The sequence below is a fragment of the Cavia porcellus genome, unplaced genomic scaffold (assembly GCF_034190915.1).
Source record: "Cavia porcellus strain 051 isolate PalLab524CR breed Dunkin Hartley unplaced genomic scaffold, mCavPor4.1 scaffold_11, whole genome shotgun sequence".
Lineage (NCBI taxonomy): Eukaryota > Metazoa > Chordata > Mammalia > Rodentia > Caviidae > Cavia > Cavia porcellus.
Window position 1 is genome coordinate 60,050,486 of NW_026947494.1, and position 19,997 is coordinate 60,070,482.

Here is a 19,997-nt window from a genome sequence, read left to right on the forward strand (position 1 = left end):
TATTAGGTCCTATTCATTGATACTGTGACTGGTTTCAAAAAATGATCCTAAAACTTAACTTTTGAATAAAAGAGGTTTGTGTGAGCACAGTAGAAGCAATGAATTTTACTTGTCTGGTGAAGTTGAAGAGAAGGTACATAAAATTGAATTTTAAGATATATTCTAAACTTCATTTTTGTTAACATTTTATTTCTCTTGTTTTGTAAGGGCACCCTCTGGTGGATGAGTTCCTGTCTAAACTGGTCTTAGTTCTGTTCTTGTTTTACAAAACAAGAGACCCATTTCTTTCTTGAACTTTGTGCACTTAAAAGTTAACGCACATTTGATGCTGAAAAATGACTCTATTGTATGTTTTACTGCTGAGTGGTTTGAAGGTCTGATTAGTATTTGCATGACTGTTCCATCTGGTGACTTTTTATTGATTTCATTGGTTAAAAAGCCAACAAAATGATTAGATCTTATTGTACCACCGTGGATGCAAGCCACCTTATGGGACATCATGCATATACCACTTGTGGTTCAAGCTGGCGGAAATGTGTTCATCTTTAGTAAGTTACCTGTGGTAAGATACAACCTGTCACTTTTTCTTTGCAGTTTTTCTATGTAAGTCAAATCCATTGAGTACTAAAACTTTACCCTACTCATTAAGATATTATAGTAATTATACAGAGTCCACCAAAAATGTATATATACTTCAGGAAAAGAAAAATGGTATTGTTTTTCAACAGGTAGCTACCACTTTGAGCACCTCTTAATCTCATGATGTCTCAGTAAATTTAGTATTAAAATATTATACAGGTTTTTCTTCTCCTATTTTTATGCACTTTTTGGCAGACTTTGTATATGACAACTTTTTGTGATTGCCTGGTTCCTCTGGAATTTATAGTTACTATAAGTGGATGTTTAGAGTGTCCTGAAATAATCATGAAGAAACAGGTGTTTTTTAATTTTAAATATCCTTTTATGTTCTAGTGTTAGTACCCTAGTAGTCTTAGCCTAGCCATGTATTTCATTTGCTAAAAGATATTAAGATTCAGATTTTTAGTGTTTCCTATTTTGTAATCATTCTACCTTTCATACAACTTTAACAAAAGTTTAGCTAATTTCCGCTAAAAAGAGGTTATCGTGAACTCAGCATAATTACCCAAGTATCTCCTGCAGTCATGCCCTTGAGAGATAAAAGTTTCTGGAGGTGGAAATTGGAATGTCATTTTCTTGACGATTAACAGTGAACATCTTTTCATGTGTTTTCTGTTTGTATGTCTTTGGAGAAATCTTTTCTTAAGTCCTTCACTTTTTTTCTTCTTGAAGTTGTCCTGGAATCTCATCATGTTACCTGGACTAGTCTCATACTCCTAGGCTCAAGGGACCCCACCTTTCCCTTTAAAGTACTGGAACTCTGGATGCCATTGTGCCCAATTTGCCCTTTTAAAGACTGGATTCTCTTCTCATTGTTGAGTTCTAAGAGTTTATTCCAGTTACTAGATTCTCATCAGATAAATGATTTTGAAAGTATTTTCTACTATAATGTGAGTTGTCTTTCTTGAAATGTCCTTTGATGTGCAGATGGTTTCTGTTTGAAGAACTTCAGTTTATTTTTTTCTTTTATTGGCTGTGCTGTGTTTTCATAAACAGTTGTCAAATTGAGAGTTGTGAAAATTTACCCCTTTGCTTTAAGAATCATTTTTTTATTTAGGTCTTTCATTTACATTAATTACTGTATAAAGCAGAGGGAAGGCTCCAACTTCATTCTTTTGCATGTGAAAGTTCAGTTATCCCCGAGTCATTTGTTCAAATTATTCTTTTCCAGTTAAACTGTTACAACATCCTTGTTGAAAATTAGTTAACCATGGGTGTACAGGTTTATTTCTGAAATCTCAATCACAACCTTAAGTGATTGAGATACTATTTTGATTACTGAAAATTTTGCTTAGTTTTAAAATTGAATGATGTGAGTCATCTAAATTTTTCTTTTTCAAGATTGTTTTAGTTGTTTGCATTTCATTTATAAACAGTTTTCATATATCTATCAACATTATAGTAACAAATCTCAGATTTTGTGGTATAAGTCAGTATGAATTGGTTATCATGTGATGCTGTAGGTCAGAAGCTTGCCATAAGCAAAATTCAAGGAGTCCCCAAGACTAAATAGAGACTACAGAGGATAATCTATTTGTTTGTGTTTTTTTTTAGATTAGATAACTTTATTTATTAATATTAAGAAGAAAAGGTAAAACATTTTCACAATAAAATAATGAAAAAGTAACAATTGTTAATAAATTATACAACATTATCTTTAGTCACTCAAGTACAAAATATGGACATAAAAATTACTTCAATCAATATTAGCACAACCTTTCCTATTCAGTGAACTAAGTGACACTAATGGTATAACTAACTTGTACTTTTTTTCTTTTCCCTTCTATCCTTTCTCTTTTCTCCTATCTTAGTTTCTTCTTTTTATTAAACAGTTTCCTTCCATTTCACAGTGACTATTGTATATTTTGAACCTTATGGTTTCACATATGTCACTGTGGTGTGATGTTTTTCAATCATTCTGGGAAGATACACAGAAGGTGTATCTTGTTTGTGTTTTTTAGCTTCTAGAAGCTGTGCTCTGCACATTCTTAGGGTTATTCCTTTTCTTATCATCAGAGCTTGCAAACTAGCCAACTTCTTCTCACTTTGCATAACTTTGCTTCTTCTGTCTTCCACTTGAGTATCCTTGTAACCTCCCTATTTTAAGGCCTTTTGATTAATAACCTTAACTCCATATTCAGCCTTAATTTCCTGTTGCCATGTAACCTATCATAACATAAGTTTCTGGGGATGAGGGAGTAGACTTCTTTCTCTTTCTCTCTGTCTGTCTGTCTGTCTGTCTTTCTTTCTTTCTGGTATGGGGAATTGACCTCAGGACCTTGTGCTTGCCAGGCAGGTGCTGTGCCACTGGACTATATCTCTGGCCCACGATGTGGACTTCTTTGGGAGAGTGAGGACATTATTCTGCTTGGCACATTGAAGTGTGCTTTATAATATATGAAATATAGCCGTGGGAAGTATATAGTTTGATGCATTTTAGTAAATTTGTACAGTTGTGCACCCATCCGCAATACAATTTTAGAAACATTATCCACCATCCCAAAATTTTCCGTTGTTTGGTGCAGTCATTCCTACCACACAATCATCATTGATCTGCTTTTACTACTTTTTTTTTTTTACTTTTCTAGAATTTTTTTTTTTTTTTTTTTGAGACAAAGTCTCATTTATGTAGTTCAGTAGTTCAGGGTGGCTTTGAACTAACTATGTAGCCCAGGCTGGCCTTCAGACTTGCAGTGATCCTCCTGACTTAGCCACCTGGGTGGAGAGATTACAGGTATGTACCACCATACTTAGCTTTAAAAATCTTATTAAAGTGGAATCATAAGATATGTAATCTTTTGTGTCTTGCTTCACTTTGTGTGCTGTTTTTGAAGTTTATCCTCATTATTGCAGATATCAGGAATTTGCTCCTTTTTGTTAATGAATAGCATTCTGTTGCATGGATGAACCACAGTTTAGCCACTTGCCTGGTTTTCTTGTTTTTGGGGGTTTCTCCTTTTCTTGTTTTTTTTTGTTTTTTTTTGTTTTGTTTTGCTTTGCTTTGTTTTTGTTTTTTACTTTTTTGAGACAAGGTTTTGCTGTATAGCCCAGGCTGATCTTGAACTTACTTTATAATCCAGGCTGGCCTCAAACTCATGGCAGTCTTGGCTCAGCCTCAGTGCAAGGAGTACAGATGTGTGCCACCACACCTGGCTGGCCAGTTACCTTTAATAGGTATTTACATTAGGTTTTGGCTAATTATGAGTAATTTAAGCATTATGAGTAATGCTTCTATGAATTTTAAGCTACAAATCTTTGTGGGACCTATGTTTTTATTTTTCTCGTGTAGATACTTGGAGTGGAATAACTAATTCTTATCAGTAGGTATATGTTTCCCTTTTTCACAAACTGCCAAACTGTTTTCCATTGTGGCTGTAGCACTGTAGTATTACCACCAGCAATGCATGAAGGAGCCACAGTTTTCTTATCTGTACTAGGACTTAGTACAGTGTTAGGTGTCTTTTGAATACAGGCATTGTAGGACAGTCATACTTTACCATTCTGGGATGTGCATTGTGTGTGATGCTGGGGATTGAACCCAGGGCCACACAAATGTTAAGCCTGTGCTTTATTACTGAACCACATCCCAGCCCTCTTAAAATTTCGAGACAGGGTCTTACTTGCCCTGCCTACCCTTGAATTTGTGATCCATTGGCCTCAGCATCCCAAGTAGCTGGATCATTGTGATTTTTAATCTCCATTTCTGTAATGACTCATGTTCAGTGAAATGAAGTTTTTTTCATTTATAATTTCTTTGTCTGAGTATTTAAAATCTGATCTTTTAAAATTGAATTGTCTTTTGTATTCTATATATGAACCATATATCTGATATTTGTGAAGTGTTTTATTCTGTGTGTTTTTTTTTCTTTATGGTATTTTGAAGAACAAAAGTTAATTTTAATGAAATCTTTCTTGCTGTATATATATATATGTATATATATATATATTATTTTGTCATTGATGTCATATCTAAGAAGGCTTTGCCTAACTCAAGGTCACAGTGGGTTATTTTTTTAACCTCCTAATTTTCTAGGTTTCTTTTTTTTTTTTTAAGCAGTTTTATTTATTTATGTATTTTTATTTTTTTGATACAGGATCTTGCTCTGTAGCTCAGATTGGCCTGAAACTCACTATGTAGCTGATGCTGGCCTTCAACTTGTAGCAATCTTTTTGCCTGAGCCTCCCAAGTTCTGAGATTATAGGCATATGCTGCAGTGCCTAGCTTAGAAGTTTTATCGTTCTAGAAGGACCTAGATGACAACCTGAAAAGCTCTGAGTGATTAATTCTGGAATGACTTCAAGTAATAAGTAATGTATCGAATTGTAACCCAAAGAATAAAATAAGTATCCATCGGTCCATACAGTTATTAAAAAAACTTCTGAATAAGGGATTTATTTCAAAATAGAAATTATAAATTTTAGTATCAAAAATGGCCAGAAGATTTGGGTATCTAAACCACAAAATACATGAATGGCAAATAAGTACATGAAAGGATAGTGAGCTTCATTAGTTATTAGGAATGTGCAAATTAAAACCATAGATATCACTGCACACTTACAAACCATGATTAAAATGAACATCACTGACAGTGTCAAATAGTGCCAAGGCTGCAGAAGAGCTAGAATTTACTTGTACTTCAGGTGGCAGTATAAAATACTCCAACCATTCTGGAAAACAGCCTGGTGTTTCTTAGAAATCTTAACCTACACCTACCATATGATCCAGCCATTGCACTCATAGGTGTTTACCCAAAGGAGAAGAAATTTACATGTTCATGGAAAGACATAAATAATTGTTCATTGTAGTTTTATTTGTAATTAACACCAAACAGATGAATGAATAATCAAATTGTTGTATGACCAGTGAGTTCACCAAAAGTGAACTATTCACAGTTGCAGCTTCATGGATGAATCTCAGAATAATTTTGCAGGGTGAAAAAAATATAACATGATTCTATTTCTTTAACATTCTAGAAAATGAATCATTTTATAGCAGCAGCAAATCAGTGATTGCCTTGGGATGAGTGGAGTGGGTTACAAAGGGGAACATGAGATGGCTGGCTGTGTTATCTGTTCATACTATTAGACTCACAAATTTAACCCATGTTAAAATTCAACAAATTGTACTTTTTAAATACATTGGTATCTCAGTTCACGAACTTAATTCTTTCTGCAATTTTAATTGCAAACCAAAGTAGATAAGAACTGAACCAAATTTCCCCATGAGGTCAGCATTAAACCTAACCATGAGTCTGATTTGGTTCTTGTTCAATTTGTTTTGTGACCACAATCATGCAAAGAATCAAGTTTGTGAACTGAGGTACCCACTATATGTGTAGCTTATTCAATGGGGGCAGAGGGTTCACTCCAGGAGTTTAGCCTGAATAACCAAGAGTTAATGGGTAGAGTTATCATTAGTTGAAGGGAAGGCTTACTGAGGTAAATGCTAAAATTAATATATTGCTTTTTAATTAAACAAGATTCTGAGTCAAAATCGAAACAAATGAAAGCATGATTCAAACTGGTAGTATGGGAATGTTAACAGAATTTGGATGTAGGAGAGGTTATGTTTCAGTGATTCTGTGTTTGGAGAACTAGGTGAAAATTTGGAAGACTTCTTCAATAACTGAAATCTGTGGTTAAAATACTGTTTGTTTGACTTAAGACCTAATTTCTAAATGTGCCTCATTGCTGATTTCCAAGCCTTGGGTACATGTGAGAATCATTCATGGAGATTTCTTTCCTTTCTCTTAACTTTTTTTTTCAAGTATACAAACTATATCACTCTAGAAATTCTGGCACCATTGATTAAACATGGGGGACCTATATATTTTAACATTCCTCAGCTAATTTATCATGTACTCTTGTGGAGAACCTGTAGCATTAAGTGACCTGGAAGTTGCTATAAATGTCAATCTCAAACTGTATCCAGACCTAACAAATCAGAGTATATATTATAATAAGATTCCAGGGTGATTTATATATACACTGTACTTGAGGGAGCACTGTCTAGACTTAATGAATGTCTGGCAGTGCTCTAGAACTAGGAGTATAGTTCTCAGAATATGATTTTTGTGCCACAAAAATGCATATTACAGAGCACCACCCTTGGTCTTCCCAATAGGACATTCTGGGGTTGAGGCCTGGTATTGTGTGGTTTTATTAGTCCTGCAGGTTCTTCTGTGCATGATTCAGTTGAGAAGTCTACATTAGTCATTTCTGGTATAGTTTGGATTTGGAACCACTGAACTGAAATTGATTCTACAAGTCTTCATTAAAATAGATACTCTTAAAGTAGCAGTGTTGTTCATTACTTTTAAACTTTAGAAGAAATTCTGTGGACATATATAGCAAAAGAAAGTATATATGGCAAAAAAATTGATGTTATATCAATCCTTTTTTCTAAATGGTACATTCTAGTTCAGAAAGGGTAAAGTAACTAGTCTTAAAGCAGTCAGCTAGCAAGCAAGTTGTATAACAAGAACTTAAACTTCACTGACTTTTGTATATCACCATGTTTCAGTTTGATGCTGTTTTGTGTGTTAACTTGCCTACTTATCTCAGGCATGTGGGAATGTGGTTGTATTACATTCCTTGGGCCCAAGAACAAGCTTGAAAGTGCAGTCATCGACTGAAATTATTATTAGTCATCTTCTACCTCATCCCATTTATTCCTTCTTTAGACTTGTGTCTGAACATGTTTATATGTTTGACCTTGGCTCTAATTAGGTATTCTTTGGTTTAAGTTGAAACTGCAAAAATACACTTGATTTGAATAGTGCAGACATACCGAATTTTAATGTCACTTTTTTAACTTGCAAAGTTGGCCTGTTGATGACTTGAGATTTAGGATCGAATCCAAAACAGTGGAGACTATGAAATATTTCACATATTTTGTTTGCTACTTTCTTCCACAAAGCATTTGTGGTAATTAAAGGTTATGTTAAGTGAATTGCTTTTCCTCATCTACCATTTCTTAAATTTTGATCTAAATTAGCCTTTGATGGATTCATTAGGTTGATAGCCTTTTAAAAAATAAAAAACTAGTAATATATTCCTACCAGCTGATCAAAGGGTCATATTTAAGAATGGTTTTGTTTTGAAATAATGACTTTCTGGAGTAGTTGTTGTTTTCTGAGTTTAATTGAACTCATAGTGGCATTTTTAGATAATGTGTGATAAGAGCATTAGGAAACAGAGTCAAAATGGTTTTATTTACTTTTATACAAACTAAATTGCCCTTATGTGACCCAGCATAAAATCTCAGTGCTAACAGAAGTTATTTATTTTGACAACAGAATTAATTGAGTATAAAACAGTTGAAATTCCAGTTGTAGCAAACTGTTCATTAAGACTCACTTTGGCTTTAGTACTGTCAAAAAAATAACTTGTTTTAGCAGAACAATGGGCAGTAGACTTCATTTGAAGGAGATTGCTGAATAAACTTTCCACTTGTGTAACAGTTCAAAAGTGACATGCTACAAGGGAGGTCAGACTATGCATTGATATCCAGCTGAGCTGTCAGCTGGCCCTGCGCCAGGCACGCAAAGCTTTGCCATGTGAAGGAGCATGTGGAGCATATACCACTGGAGAAAGAAAGTCTCCTATGTGCATGATTTAAAATTTGTTTTGTTTTGTTTTATTTTTTAAGAAGAAGTATATTTGGTTTCATTATACTAGAAACATGTTATTTTTGTCTTTAATAGAAAAATCTATGTAGGTGGTACTCAATTTTAGATACATTTTATGATTTGAAAGAATTTGGCATTTTATTTTATTTTATTTTATTTTGTCTTTTTCCTTTTTATCGGTACCGGGGATCGAACTCACGACTGCCTGCTTGCAAGGCAGGCGCTTGTGCCACTGAGCTAAATCCCCAGCCCGGCATTTTATTTTTTAAAAAGTTTTTATTTGTAGTATTTTCATTGCCCATTACTATCCCAAACAGATTTTAAGAAGATGTTTAGAAAAGATAAAGGAAAATTAATCAAGACAATCCCTACACAGGAAAGGTTTCTGAAGAAAACTTTAAACTTTTGTTTGAAGGTATTAATTCTGTAGTTAAGGAATCCCTTTACTCTTTTCATATAAATTAAATCACCCAAAAATCTTTAAATGTTTTTCTCTTTGTATTTGTTAAGATGATGTTGTAAAAGCCCTTCTAGTTTAAAAATTTAAAAAATTGTATCTTTTATAATTTGCTTGCCATTGGTGTGTTTTTATTTTTATGTATTTTTGCTCTCTAAATTATGCCCATAGCCTAGAGATTCTGAAAATAGCTACTGGTACAAAATGTGCTATGCAGCAGTAGGAAAATTTTGACTAACCACATTTTTGGTTGCCTTTTTTTTGGGTAAACTCAAATTTTTATGCTTTATTGTTGTTTAGAAAAACCCAGTAGTACATAATAAGCTGCTGGTAATTTATGTTAGTGACTTTTCATTCTTCATAATCTTAAGATCAAGCAAAAAGTTGCTTACTATGAGATGCACATAATTAAATTCTTTACCCTGATTGATCTGTCTATTCCCATCTCATTGTAAATTGTTACAGACCTCTTATAAAAGAGCCTTAAGAAAAAGCTCCAAGGCCTTTAATTAAATGATTTCTCAGAATGGACTTGAATAAACTTTTAATTGTATTCTTTCTGACCCTTTAAAACTTTTTGAGGTAGAAGTGATAAATGTATTTTTTTTTCTTAGTCATTGGTAGTCTGAGGCCCCAACCTTATATTCTAATAATGTTTACTATCTTGGTATCCTCATTGTCCAACGAGCACAACCAAGGATTTAGCAGCTACCCCTTTACTGTGCTTTTTAAAAACTGCACTGCAAAGTCCTTGAAAGGAGAAACTACATGTTATGTCTGTCTCTTCTGTGGTATCACATATAGAAGATGTTCAGTAAATGACTGAGATCAAAATAAGACTATTCCCAGTTTTTTTTTTCTTTTTTTGGATTTTTTAAAAACTTATTTACTTTTTAAAAACTTAGTTTAATTAACTATCTGATAACAGTGGAACATATTACAGAATCATTAAAAAGATGTATTGGATGTTAAATTTTAAAAGTCAGTAGAAGTATAGTATAATGAACTTATTTGATAATTGTTTTCTACTAGGAGTTGTTTTTTTTCCCCTTTCAGGCCTTATTGAATTTGAAGAATGTGACCCTGCAAGTGCAGTTGAAGGTAAGTTAACTACTTACAATGTATCACATGTGGTGCCTAGCTTGCTGTGTTGTGTGTTGAACAAATAAAAAGGGCTTGCCATCCACAGGTGTCAGCCTGTCTGTGGAGTAACATAAAAATCTGAAAATGGGGTCTGAAGGCCTGTAACTGCCAATTGTTATTTAAACAACAGATTGCCAAAAGAAATACAAGTGTGTTAAAATACATATTTTATGAGGATCCTTAGGCCTCATGCATCTTAGGGAAGCACATTGTGCTACTGAGCCATACCCTAGCTCAAAATAAATATATTTTAAAAGGTGAAATGTAGTCTTTTTTTTTTCAAATATATATTCAGATTTTGTTTTTCATTGAGCTCTAGCCTTAAATTTTCTAATGTCATGAATTGTGAAAACCATCACTACACAGTAATGTGAAGTGCTTACTCCACAGTGGGCATTGATTAATGAGGTTGTGAATTTACTATTAAATTATCACCATTCAGAATGGATGATAAATAGACTTGGAGGACAAGTCTGCAACCTGTTTAGGTATTTTTCATAGAATGAGATCTGGACGATGCCTTCTGTTATTGTTCATATTTTTTATGTCTCACTTGGTGAGCTAATAGAAATAATTTGAAATCAGTGATCTTTTTCCAATCTCTTTTAAGAATTTAAGGGCTGGGGATTTAGCTCAGCAGCATAAGAGCCTGCCTTGCAAGTGCACAGATGTGAGTACGATCCTTGGTACCGATAAAAAAAAAAGGGTTTGAAAAAATGACTTATTACAGTTTGTAAATTAATTACAGTATTGAAGTTATCAGTAAGGGGACATGCATAGTGGTGCAATCCTGTAATCCCAGCACCCAGGAGGCTGAGAAAGGAAGCTCATAGCACCTTCAAGTTAGCCTCGGCTACAAAGTGAGCCCAAGGCCAGTCTGAACTGCAAAGTGAGACCCTGTCTCGAAAAGACAAAAAAAAAAAAAAAAAATTGTTATCAGTAGGCCTGGAACCTAGGCTTCTTGCTCTCAGTAGCTGTTTGACTAGGAGCAGTAATTATTTAAATTGTCTCAGTGTAACTTTTCATCCTAAAGTGAGAATAATAAAAAAAGATCTGCATCGTGGTGGCACACCTGTATAATCCTAGCACTTGGGGAAGCTGAGGCAAGAGAATTCGAAGTTCAAGCTCAACCTGGACAACTTAGCAATTTAGACCCTGTGTTGAAAAAAAGACTAGAAACATTACTTGGTACGAAGGCCCAGACTCAAGACAGTTCTGAGCACTGCCATTAAAAAAAAAAAGTAGTTAATTTTTAAAGTACCACAATATGGTGTGCAAATATGTAGCTGATAGCAAGTTCATTACTATATGACAGCTAGATTCTTGTTCTTGTTGAGTGAGGGAACAAAAACAATGCCTTTGAATTTCATCATATGTAAGTAGTGAAAGTGACTCACGATGTCTTACTGCTCACTTCTCAAAGAAGCTAATAAAGTTTCAGTGTTGAATTCCATCATTACTAAAAGGATGACTTTCAAGCACAACTTACTATGTAGGAAGAGGAAGAACAAAGATGATTTTCCTTCTCAGATATGGTGGGTTCCATTTCTAACATTATTCTAGGGATAACATGTGAAAGCAAAGAAGGATGTGTGGTAAATTTTCATGTTGAACTTCTAATAGGTCAGCAAGGTCATCTTTTAAACAGTTTAAATTTTGTGACCCTATAGACAGGCAACATACTTTGACCTACATGTATAACAAAATCTAATATAATGAGTGGTTAGTTTCTTTGAAAACTTAGAAGCTTTACATATGATGTTTTTACCTAAGGTAAATTAGGAGAGAAAAAGTAATTTCATTAAATTAGTGGTGTGTAATCTTTTGGTGAATAATACACTGTATTGCTTATGTTAACGTAAATCTTTGCTACTATAACTGTGATTTAAAAATTAGAGTTAGAGGTCGACACTTTTATTTCTTTTCATCCAAATCTAGCATCAACCATTATGAACAAACCATCTCTAAATAAAAGTATTCCTAAGGATAATATATTCATGAACAGCAATTATATTTTTGTAACACTATACATTTATTTTAAAGGTATAAAGCCAAGGAAAAGGAAGACTTTTGCTTTGCCAGGAATAATTAAAAGGGAAAAGGATGCAGAATCTGTGTAAGTATTCCAAATATTGTTAGCATTATTTTCAGTGTTGCAAGTGATTAAGAACAAAACTGCTAGTTTGAATTAAATTAAACCTTTTGGAAATAATTCAAACTTTAAAAACTTAAAAGTGAAGAGCAAATTAAACTGTATCAGTCTTATTACTAAGAGAATACTTTCAGTCACTTATTTGAAGAAAATCCTTCTAGACTGTTCTTTTTATGTGTCTTGATAATAGGGACTAAACTCAGGACCTTCCCAATGAGTTACATCCCCAACCGTTTATTTCCTTATTTAGAGACAAGATCTTCCTAAGTTACCAGGGTGGGCTCAAACTTGCCATTCTCTAGCCTCAATCTTCCGGAATGCTGGGTTCACAGGTCTGCCACCACACCTGGCTCAAGTCTTGAGGTAGCTGGAATATTAAAATAAGTACACATGCCAGCCAAGCCATAGCTCAGACCAATTAAACCAGATTCCCTGGGTGTGAAACTGCAACAGTTTTTGTTCAGTGTACTGTGTGATTCCTAATATATGTTTATGATTGAGAAACGTCAAACTGTGATTAATCAGTGACAAACTTGAAGCAAAAGAATCTTTTTCACCATAATTTTATTACTAAGTTTAGATTGAGAATCTTAAGTGATTTGTTCATCCAGGAAGTGTTTGAAAATTAGTTTAAAATTGTTACTTTAGCATAGTCAGTGGAACTCTTACGAGGTTTGATACTTTGATGAGTGCTCATATTTTCCAACATCAGAGAAAAATGTGCCATAAGAATTGTTGACTCCTACCTGCTTATATTTGTGTAATCTGAATTTCTCAGCTTTTTTTTTCTTTCCTGTTTTGTCTCTTCTTTCTAAAATATTGTTTGGTTACCCAAGTAAGACTAATTGCAAAGAGATCTACTATGTCTATGGACACCATCTTTTCTGATATCTTTCTTTAGCACTTATGAAGGGATACTTTGCTAAAAGAACATGATCTAATTTATTTTTACAATTATGGAAATACACACTGAAGCCAACCAATTGATTTATAAGTAAAATTTTAACATGTAAACAATTTAGCCAGGTAGGCACATGCTGGTAATCCCAGCCCTCTGAAAGCTGAGACAGGAGGATTGCTGTGAATTCAAGGCCAGCTTGGGCTATATAGTGAGTTCAGGGCCAACCTGAGCTACATGCAAGACCCCGTCTCAAAGGAAAAAAAGTTTTCAATTTATCTGTTCATTTTTTTGGAGGGGTGGTGGGTGAAGCGAATTGGGGATTGACTCCACAGCCTTCCTAGCCCTTTTTATTTTGAGACAGGGTCTTGCAAAGCTGCCTAGGCTGACCTTGAACTTGCAACCCACCTGTCTCAGCTTCCCAAATAGTGGAATATTTTTTGCCATTGAGAATATAACAGTCAAAAGCCAACACTTAAATTGTTGTACTGTCATAATCTTCTTTAAAACTTTTTATCAGGAAAAATGTCAGAATTCACTTTGCATGAAATTCCAGTGGTTTTTGGCATGCTTTATTTATCAGGTTCAGATTCTAGAGACTTTTGGTGGGGGAGGGGTACTGAGAATTAAACTCAGGACCTTGCACTTGCCAGACAGGCACTTGTGTCACAACAGTATCTCTGGCCCCCTAAGTTGCCAGCAATTGTGGAAGATGGGTCCTGCTCAGATCTTGTTCTTGGGGCTTAATCTCTGCAGGTCACTGTGAAGACAAATAGATGAGTGCTTTACCACATAACAAGTGTCTGCCTCAAAGCCACAGGCTTTTAAACATAAAAAGAAATATAAAGTGTTAAAGCTGCCTCTTTGGGGGAAGGTGCTAGAGATTGAGAGATTGAACCCATGAGCTTTGTCTTAAATTTAGTCCATTAAAAAAGTTTCTTTTTTGAACCAGGATCTCACTAAGTTGCCCAAGATGGACTTGAATTTGAGATTCTCCTGCATTAGTTTCCGAGAGTATTCAGATTAGCAGTATGTGCCACTCTGCCTGATTAAACTGTCTTTTTAAAAAGAGAAAGTACGAAAGTTCTAAGTTTGATCAAATTAATTTTCTAGGATTTAATTCATTATTGTGTTATTTCTGGAATATTTCTTCAAAGCCAACACAGATTTTTCTCCCATATATAGTATTCCCCATCTATCAATAAGGAAACTGCATTTCAAAATCAGTTGTTTTTAAAATGACTCCTCCTCTTTTTTATGGAGACAGTGTTTGCTTGTGTTACATTTCTGAGTAGGGTCTCAAATTCCTTGGCTCAATCAATCTCCATACCCCAGCCTTCTGAGAAGTTGGAATTTTAAGGCGTATGCCACTGTGCCTGGCTTTTTAAAACTAACTTATAAATTCATATAAACTTAAGTGGCATTTTTATTTATCTTGTCTCTTTGATACTTTAGTTTGTATTAAGAGTATTGTAGTCATCTTGGTTTTTCAATTTTAAATCTTTAACAAAACAATTCGTAAGTTTCTCTGTTTTGTGCTTTGTGTTTGGGCAGATAGTGATTACCTGTTTCTATAGTATTCTGATAGTCTATGCATTAATTGTCTCAAGTGAGAGATCCAAATACCTTTTAGATCTGCACTCTTAATTTTTGAGTTTCTGATCGTATAACCGTATTTCTTGTGACCTCAGTGGCCTTAATTTTACGTGTTTTGGTCTTTGTGTTTTAGTTGTACATTTAAAATAATGGTTTTACTAGCTTATGTACAAAACCAATCAAGAATAGAATTCAAGTTCACAACTGCATTTTATATTTAACTAGAAAGTGTTCCAACTATAAGTCTACTCATTCGTTAGGAGAAAACTAGTTTTGACTTTAAGTTATAAAAAGGATTTTGCCGGAACTGAGATGCCATAAAATTTTTAAGTAAAAAATTAGTATACCAATTAGTATAAATTTACCCACTGTTACTGGATAAATTTTTAAGACTGTCACTTTAAATATAGCTTTCATTCTTTAAAGTCAAGCTTTCTTCTTAAGGAAATCTTTTTAAAGTAAACTTTCTTTACGTAATGAGGAAAAAGCCACTGGAAAGTCTTAAGAGAACTGACAGGTTCCTTGATAAGATGTACAAGTACTATATTTATGGAAGAGAAGTAATTTTGAAAATAGTTCTTAGAATACTTGCAAGCTATGTTTTGTTTTGTCAGGTATTAATGGGTATAGGATCATGATTTGGTATAGTCTAATCTTTATGATTTGATTTCTCTAAGTAATTTTAGACTTTAAATAAAAGTTGTATTTAAATAGTAAGGTAAATACTTTAAAGGTGATGTAATTAGCCGACAGTTTCAATACTCAGATGTTCCTGATAATTTCTTTGTTTTTTATAGGGAGTGCCCTGATGCAGATTCAATTGTAAGTAGAGTTAACTTTGATACAATCAATTTAAGTTAGCTTTTTTCATTGGAAAAAAACTTAGCATATCTGTTAAGCAGCCATTAAAAGACAAATGCTAATGTTATTGTAAATTCACTATTAAAATTATTTCAAAGATGTATTTTGGTTTTACACTGTTGGATGTTTTCTTGTTAACTAGTATTTCTAACTACCTTTGGAGAGGTGACATTTTACTTTTAAAATTAGAATGACGCCATATCAGTGTGTTCTTTCTTGGGAAACATGCCAGATAATAAATCTGCATATTTCATTTTAAAGTTTCATATGTTTATTATTTAACCTTAGCCCTATTAAAATTCAGGCTTATCTGTTCTTGCATTTGAATTTTTATTTGAGGTTCTCATTTTATAAATAATAGCAAGAGTGACCATGCTCAGTATTTTTGTGTTTTAAATGAGATTTGTTCATTGTTCTTAGTTAAATTATTTCTTTATATATAATTAAAGAAGATACAAAATGGAGCTCCTGGGGAGAGGTGCAGCTGAAGAGTAGATTTATCACATACTGTAAATAATGTATGAACAGCATATTTTCAAACTCTTCATAAGACATGGCTTGTATTTAATTGTAAGAATTTCAGATACTCTGCCTCTTGCTTATTATTTTTGCTTGCATAACTGCTGTTTGGCATAAAACATTTTGACCTTTTGCAATATAGTGGTATGCCAAAATAAAGAATTAAAAATATTTTGTGAAACATTGTTTTATGTAAATTAGGCTACAGTAGTGTTTTTGTTTTGTATTTTAATATTTTTGTTTTTGTAGGGAGAGGAGGGAGGATACTGGGGACTGAATCCAGGGAGCACTGAGCTACAACCCAAGCTGTTTTTTATTTCGTTTTGAGAAATAAGTACAACATGGAATGAAAGCCTTTATTACTTGATGTTTTACATATTTTCTTTTATATATGCTTCCTTAAAACATTTTAGTTCCTTCAGCTTATTGATGATATTCCATAGTGATCAATTTTTATGAAGTTTTGAACTGTAGACAGTATTTATCTGAGTAGAAAATGGTTAAACACAATATATCATTTTCTTATACACACATGAGAAAAACTACATCATGAAAGGACATAATAAAATACACCATGCAATTTTGTGGGGTAGTGGTTTGCGACAGAGTTTTACTATGTAGGTGTACTCTAGGCTGGCCTTGAACTTACTTTGTACCTCAAGCTGGCAACAAAGTCAGCTGTCTCCTGCCTCGAGCCATCTGAGTGCTGGATTATGGGAATGCACCACCCGCCATGTAATTTTGTTATTAAACAAAAGAGACTTTGAATCATCGAAGACAAACTTTTCAAGACATCTAACAAAGGACTACTTTTATTTAAAAGTTTTTCATACAAATATGTCTAATAGGAAAAAGAATTAAAAACAGGCAGTTTATTTCTATTCTTAGAAATAAAAATGGTAAATAACCATAATAAATATTACTGAAAACTGATACAAATTAAAATGACACTACTGTAGTCATACTGTCAATTTTGATATCTCATAGTTTTTATATAATATAAATCAATATAATGTTTTGTAGGTAATTGCCTGTATCACCTCAAATAAATACACATTCCTTTTGACTTGTAATCTGCTAGGAATTTACTGTTATGGATGTATTCACAGTACATCATACTTTACAGCATCTACACAGATATGAATGTTTTTTGACTTTATAATCTCTTGTGAGGAGTTTACTGTTATAAATGTATTCACAATACATCATCTCTATAGCATTTATACTAATATACACTGTTGGTCAAGATATGTATGTAAGAGAAAAGGGAGAGACACCAAAAGCATCCATGAAAATGATAACTGGTTAAATTTTTAAATACTCACTTGATGAGATAATAGATACTATAAATAGGTTGATCTGTTTGCTGAACTTCCTAGCTAAAAGGAGACACAGACCTTTTAAATGCTGTTTTAAACATAAATATAAATATGTATGTATGTGTTTTTTTAAATTGTTAATTGTGGTTATCTTTGGACAGAGGTTATAATGAATAGCAGGGAAAGGACTTTTATTTTTTATTTTCCTTTATTTATGGCCAATTATTATTTATTAGCTGATTATGGCCTTATTTTTTAAAGTATCAGGAGAGAAACTATTGCTCATTTCCTCATTTTATCTTATTTTTTTAAAGATCTATGCATTTAAAAATGTTAATTGGAAGGGTGACATTTTGTGAAGGAATAGGACCAAGGAAATAGGAATTGCCTTTTTTTTGGCCAATATCCCCAATTCCAAACAGAGAGTATGAGACATATCACTGACTCTTGAGCTTCCTGATAGGAACTTTAAAAAGTCAACACCACAGCTGCTTTTGAAAATCAGTAGGTGAAGGTGCCTGTGCTGTTCTTTATTCCACTTTTTGATTCATATCAGTAGTGTGGGCTGTATGCAAGGTCAAGTGTAAGAATAATGATACATATAAGAACATATGGAAAAGTTTCTGTGAGTAGTTCTAGCATAGAAAAGTAAGTACATTTAGAATCACTGCTGTAAGAATATTTTATTTGGGAATCATTACAGATTAACAAAAGATTGCAATGATATTATAGAATAATACTACGTACATGTCATTCCTTTCTCCTGATAGTGTAGTTTGACAACTACAATATTGCGAAACTGTAGTTTGACAACTACAATATTGATACAATTCAGTCCAAACAACATTTTCTTTACCAGAAGGATCATATAATACCATTTTGGGATTTCCTTTTTTTCACTTCACACAGTTCTCTGAATATTCATCTAAGTTGTTTTATACAGTACGTAGAGAGTTCATTCTTTTGTTGCTGAGTAGTATTCCCTGTAATGGATGTATGAGGGTTTGTTTAACCATTCACTTACTACAGGGTACTTTCGTCATTTCCAGTTTTGGGCTGTTAGAAGTAAAGTGGCTCTGAACACAGGTTTTTGTGTGGAAGTTGTCTCTGCCCTGTTAATTTTCTTTCTGAATCTACATTAATACTAAGATAGCCACTTCTACCTGTTTAGTGTTGTTATTAATGTATATTTTTCCATCTCATCTTTAAGTCTACCTATATCATCATATTTGAAGTGATTTTATTATAGACAGCCTATAGTTGGGTCATATGTTTTATTCATTCTGTTAGTCTCAATATTTAATACTATGATTAATTTTAGTTGTTAATAATTGTAATTTTATTTAAAATTATATTTTAAAATCAATGTAATCATGCATATGTATAGAACATAGTGTGACATCTCACACATGTTTATAATGTAATGATCAGATAAGGGTAATTGACGTTTTCATCACCTTAAAATCATTTCTTTACCTTCAACGTATAAGTGAGAACATGTATTAATTGGTATTTCTATGCTTGAAATACTTTACTTACCATGTCTCCAAGTTTGTCCATACTATTAGAAATGACAGAAGTTCATTCCCTTTTTGTAGCTGAATAATACTCCTTTTTTTTTTTTAATCATTGTATCTGTTGATGAACATCTAGGCTGTCACTATAAATAATACTGTAATAAACATCAGAGTCCAACTGCCTGGCCATTCTAACTGGGATGATATGATACTTCATTATGGTTTTGATTTGTGTTTCCTTGATATTTATAGTTTTTCTTATATTGGTTGACAATTTTATTTTTGATTCTTTGCTGTTGAATTATTATAAAGTCCTTTACATATTCTGGATATGAATCCCTTTTTGGGTGAATAGTTTATAAATATTTTCTCCCATTCTGTAGGTTGTCTCTGAATTTTGTTTCTTGTTTCTTTTATTTTGCAGAAGCTTTTTAGTTACATATTGGAACCATTTATATTTAATGCTGTCAAGGTTTAAGTCTGGCATTTTATTTTTTTCTTTGACCCCACCCCCGCACCTTAACATTTTTGTTTCATTTTCTTGCTTCCTATAGATTGAATGTTTTTTAGACTTCCACTTTTATTTGTTTATGGAGTTTTGGACACCACTTTGTGGAGCTCTTTGAGTGGTTGGTCTAAGTCAGTCTCCAGTACTTTCAGATAATTGTTTATATAGTTTGGCTGGGTATTATAGTTATAATTAGCAATATATATATATATATATATCACATATATTCCTAAAATGTAATCATATTACCACTCCTTCATATTTTCAGGTAACCTTTCAGTGTTTATACTGGTCATTATCTCTGTTTCTGTTTATTTATTGAAGATACTGAATGGTTTGTTTTGTGGCTTACTTTAGTCAGGGTTTTGCTGATTGCATAGTGTATTGTTCTATGTCTCCATATTATAGAAAATGGCATTTGAATCTAGAGACTTTGATTCAGTTTCAAGTTCTGTTTATATTTTTAACAGAGTCTTTTCTAAGGAGACACAATAGATGTTTGTTGAGATGTGGGCAGATACTGATGCACTGTCTTAGATAGCTCATCTAGACTTTAAAAAGACACTGCCCCTTTTATATCTGTATAGTTCTTATAGCTGTGAGAATATTTATCCTGATACTTTACAATCGCATATTGTCTGATTCACATTAGAATCTATAGATTTTGAGCACTCTTGAGTTGGTCTTCATCTTGGCAATTTTGCCCTGAAATGATGATTATGTTTTCCTGTTTCATTTTGCAGCTTTTTCTTCAGAC

The 19,997-nt window shown here is 33.2% G+C and overlaps 1 protein-coding gene across 2 annotated transcripts in view; it reads left to right on the forward strand.

Moving 5' to 3' along the window:
- Fcho2 (FCH and mu domain containing endocytic adaptor 2) overlaps nucleotides 1-19,997 on the forward strand; it is a 102,677-nt gene that overhangs the window by 39,564 nt on the left and 43,116 nt on the right. For both annotated transcript variants that reach the window (XR_010050559.1, XM_013158196.3), the window contains exons 9-11: nucleotides 9,784-9,828; nucleotides 11,914-11,986; nucleotides 15,314-15,338. Coding sequence is in view for 1 of the 2 variants with exons in the window: in XM_013158196.3 (XP_013013650.1) it covers nucleotides 9,784-9,828; nucleotides 11,914-11,986; nucleotides 15,314-15,338 (143 nt within the window). In the remaining variant the exon portion in view is untranslated. The remainder of the gene's footprint in view (nucleotides 1-9,783; nucleotides 9,829-11,913; nucleotides 11,987-15,313; nucleotides 15,339-19,997) is intronic.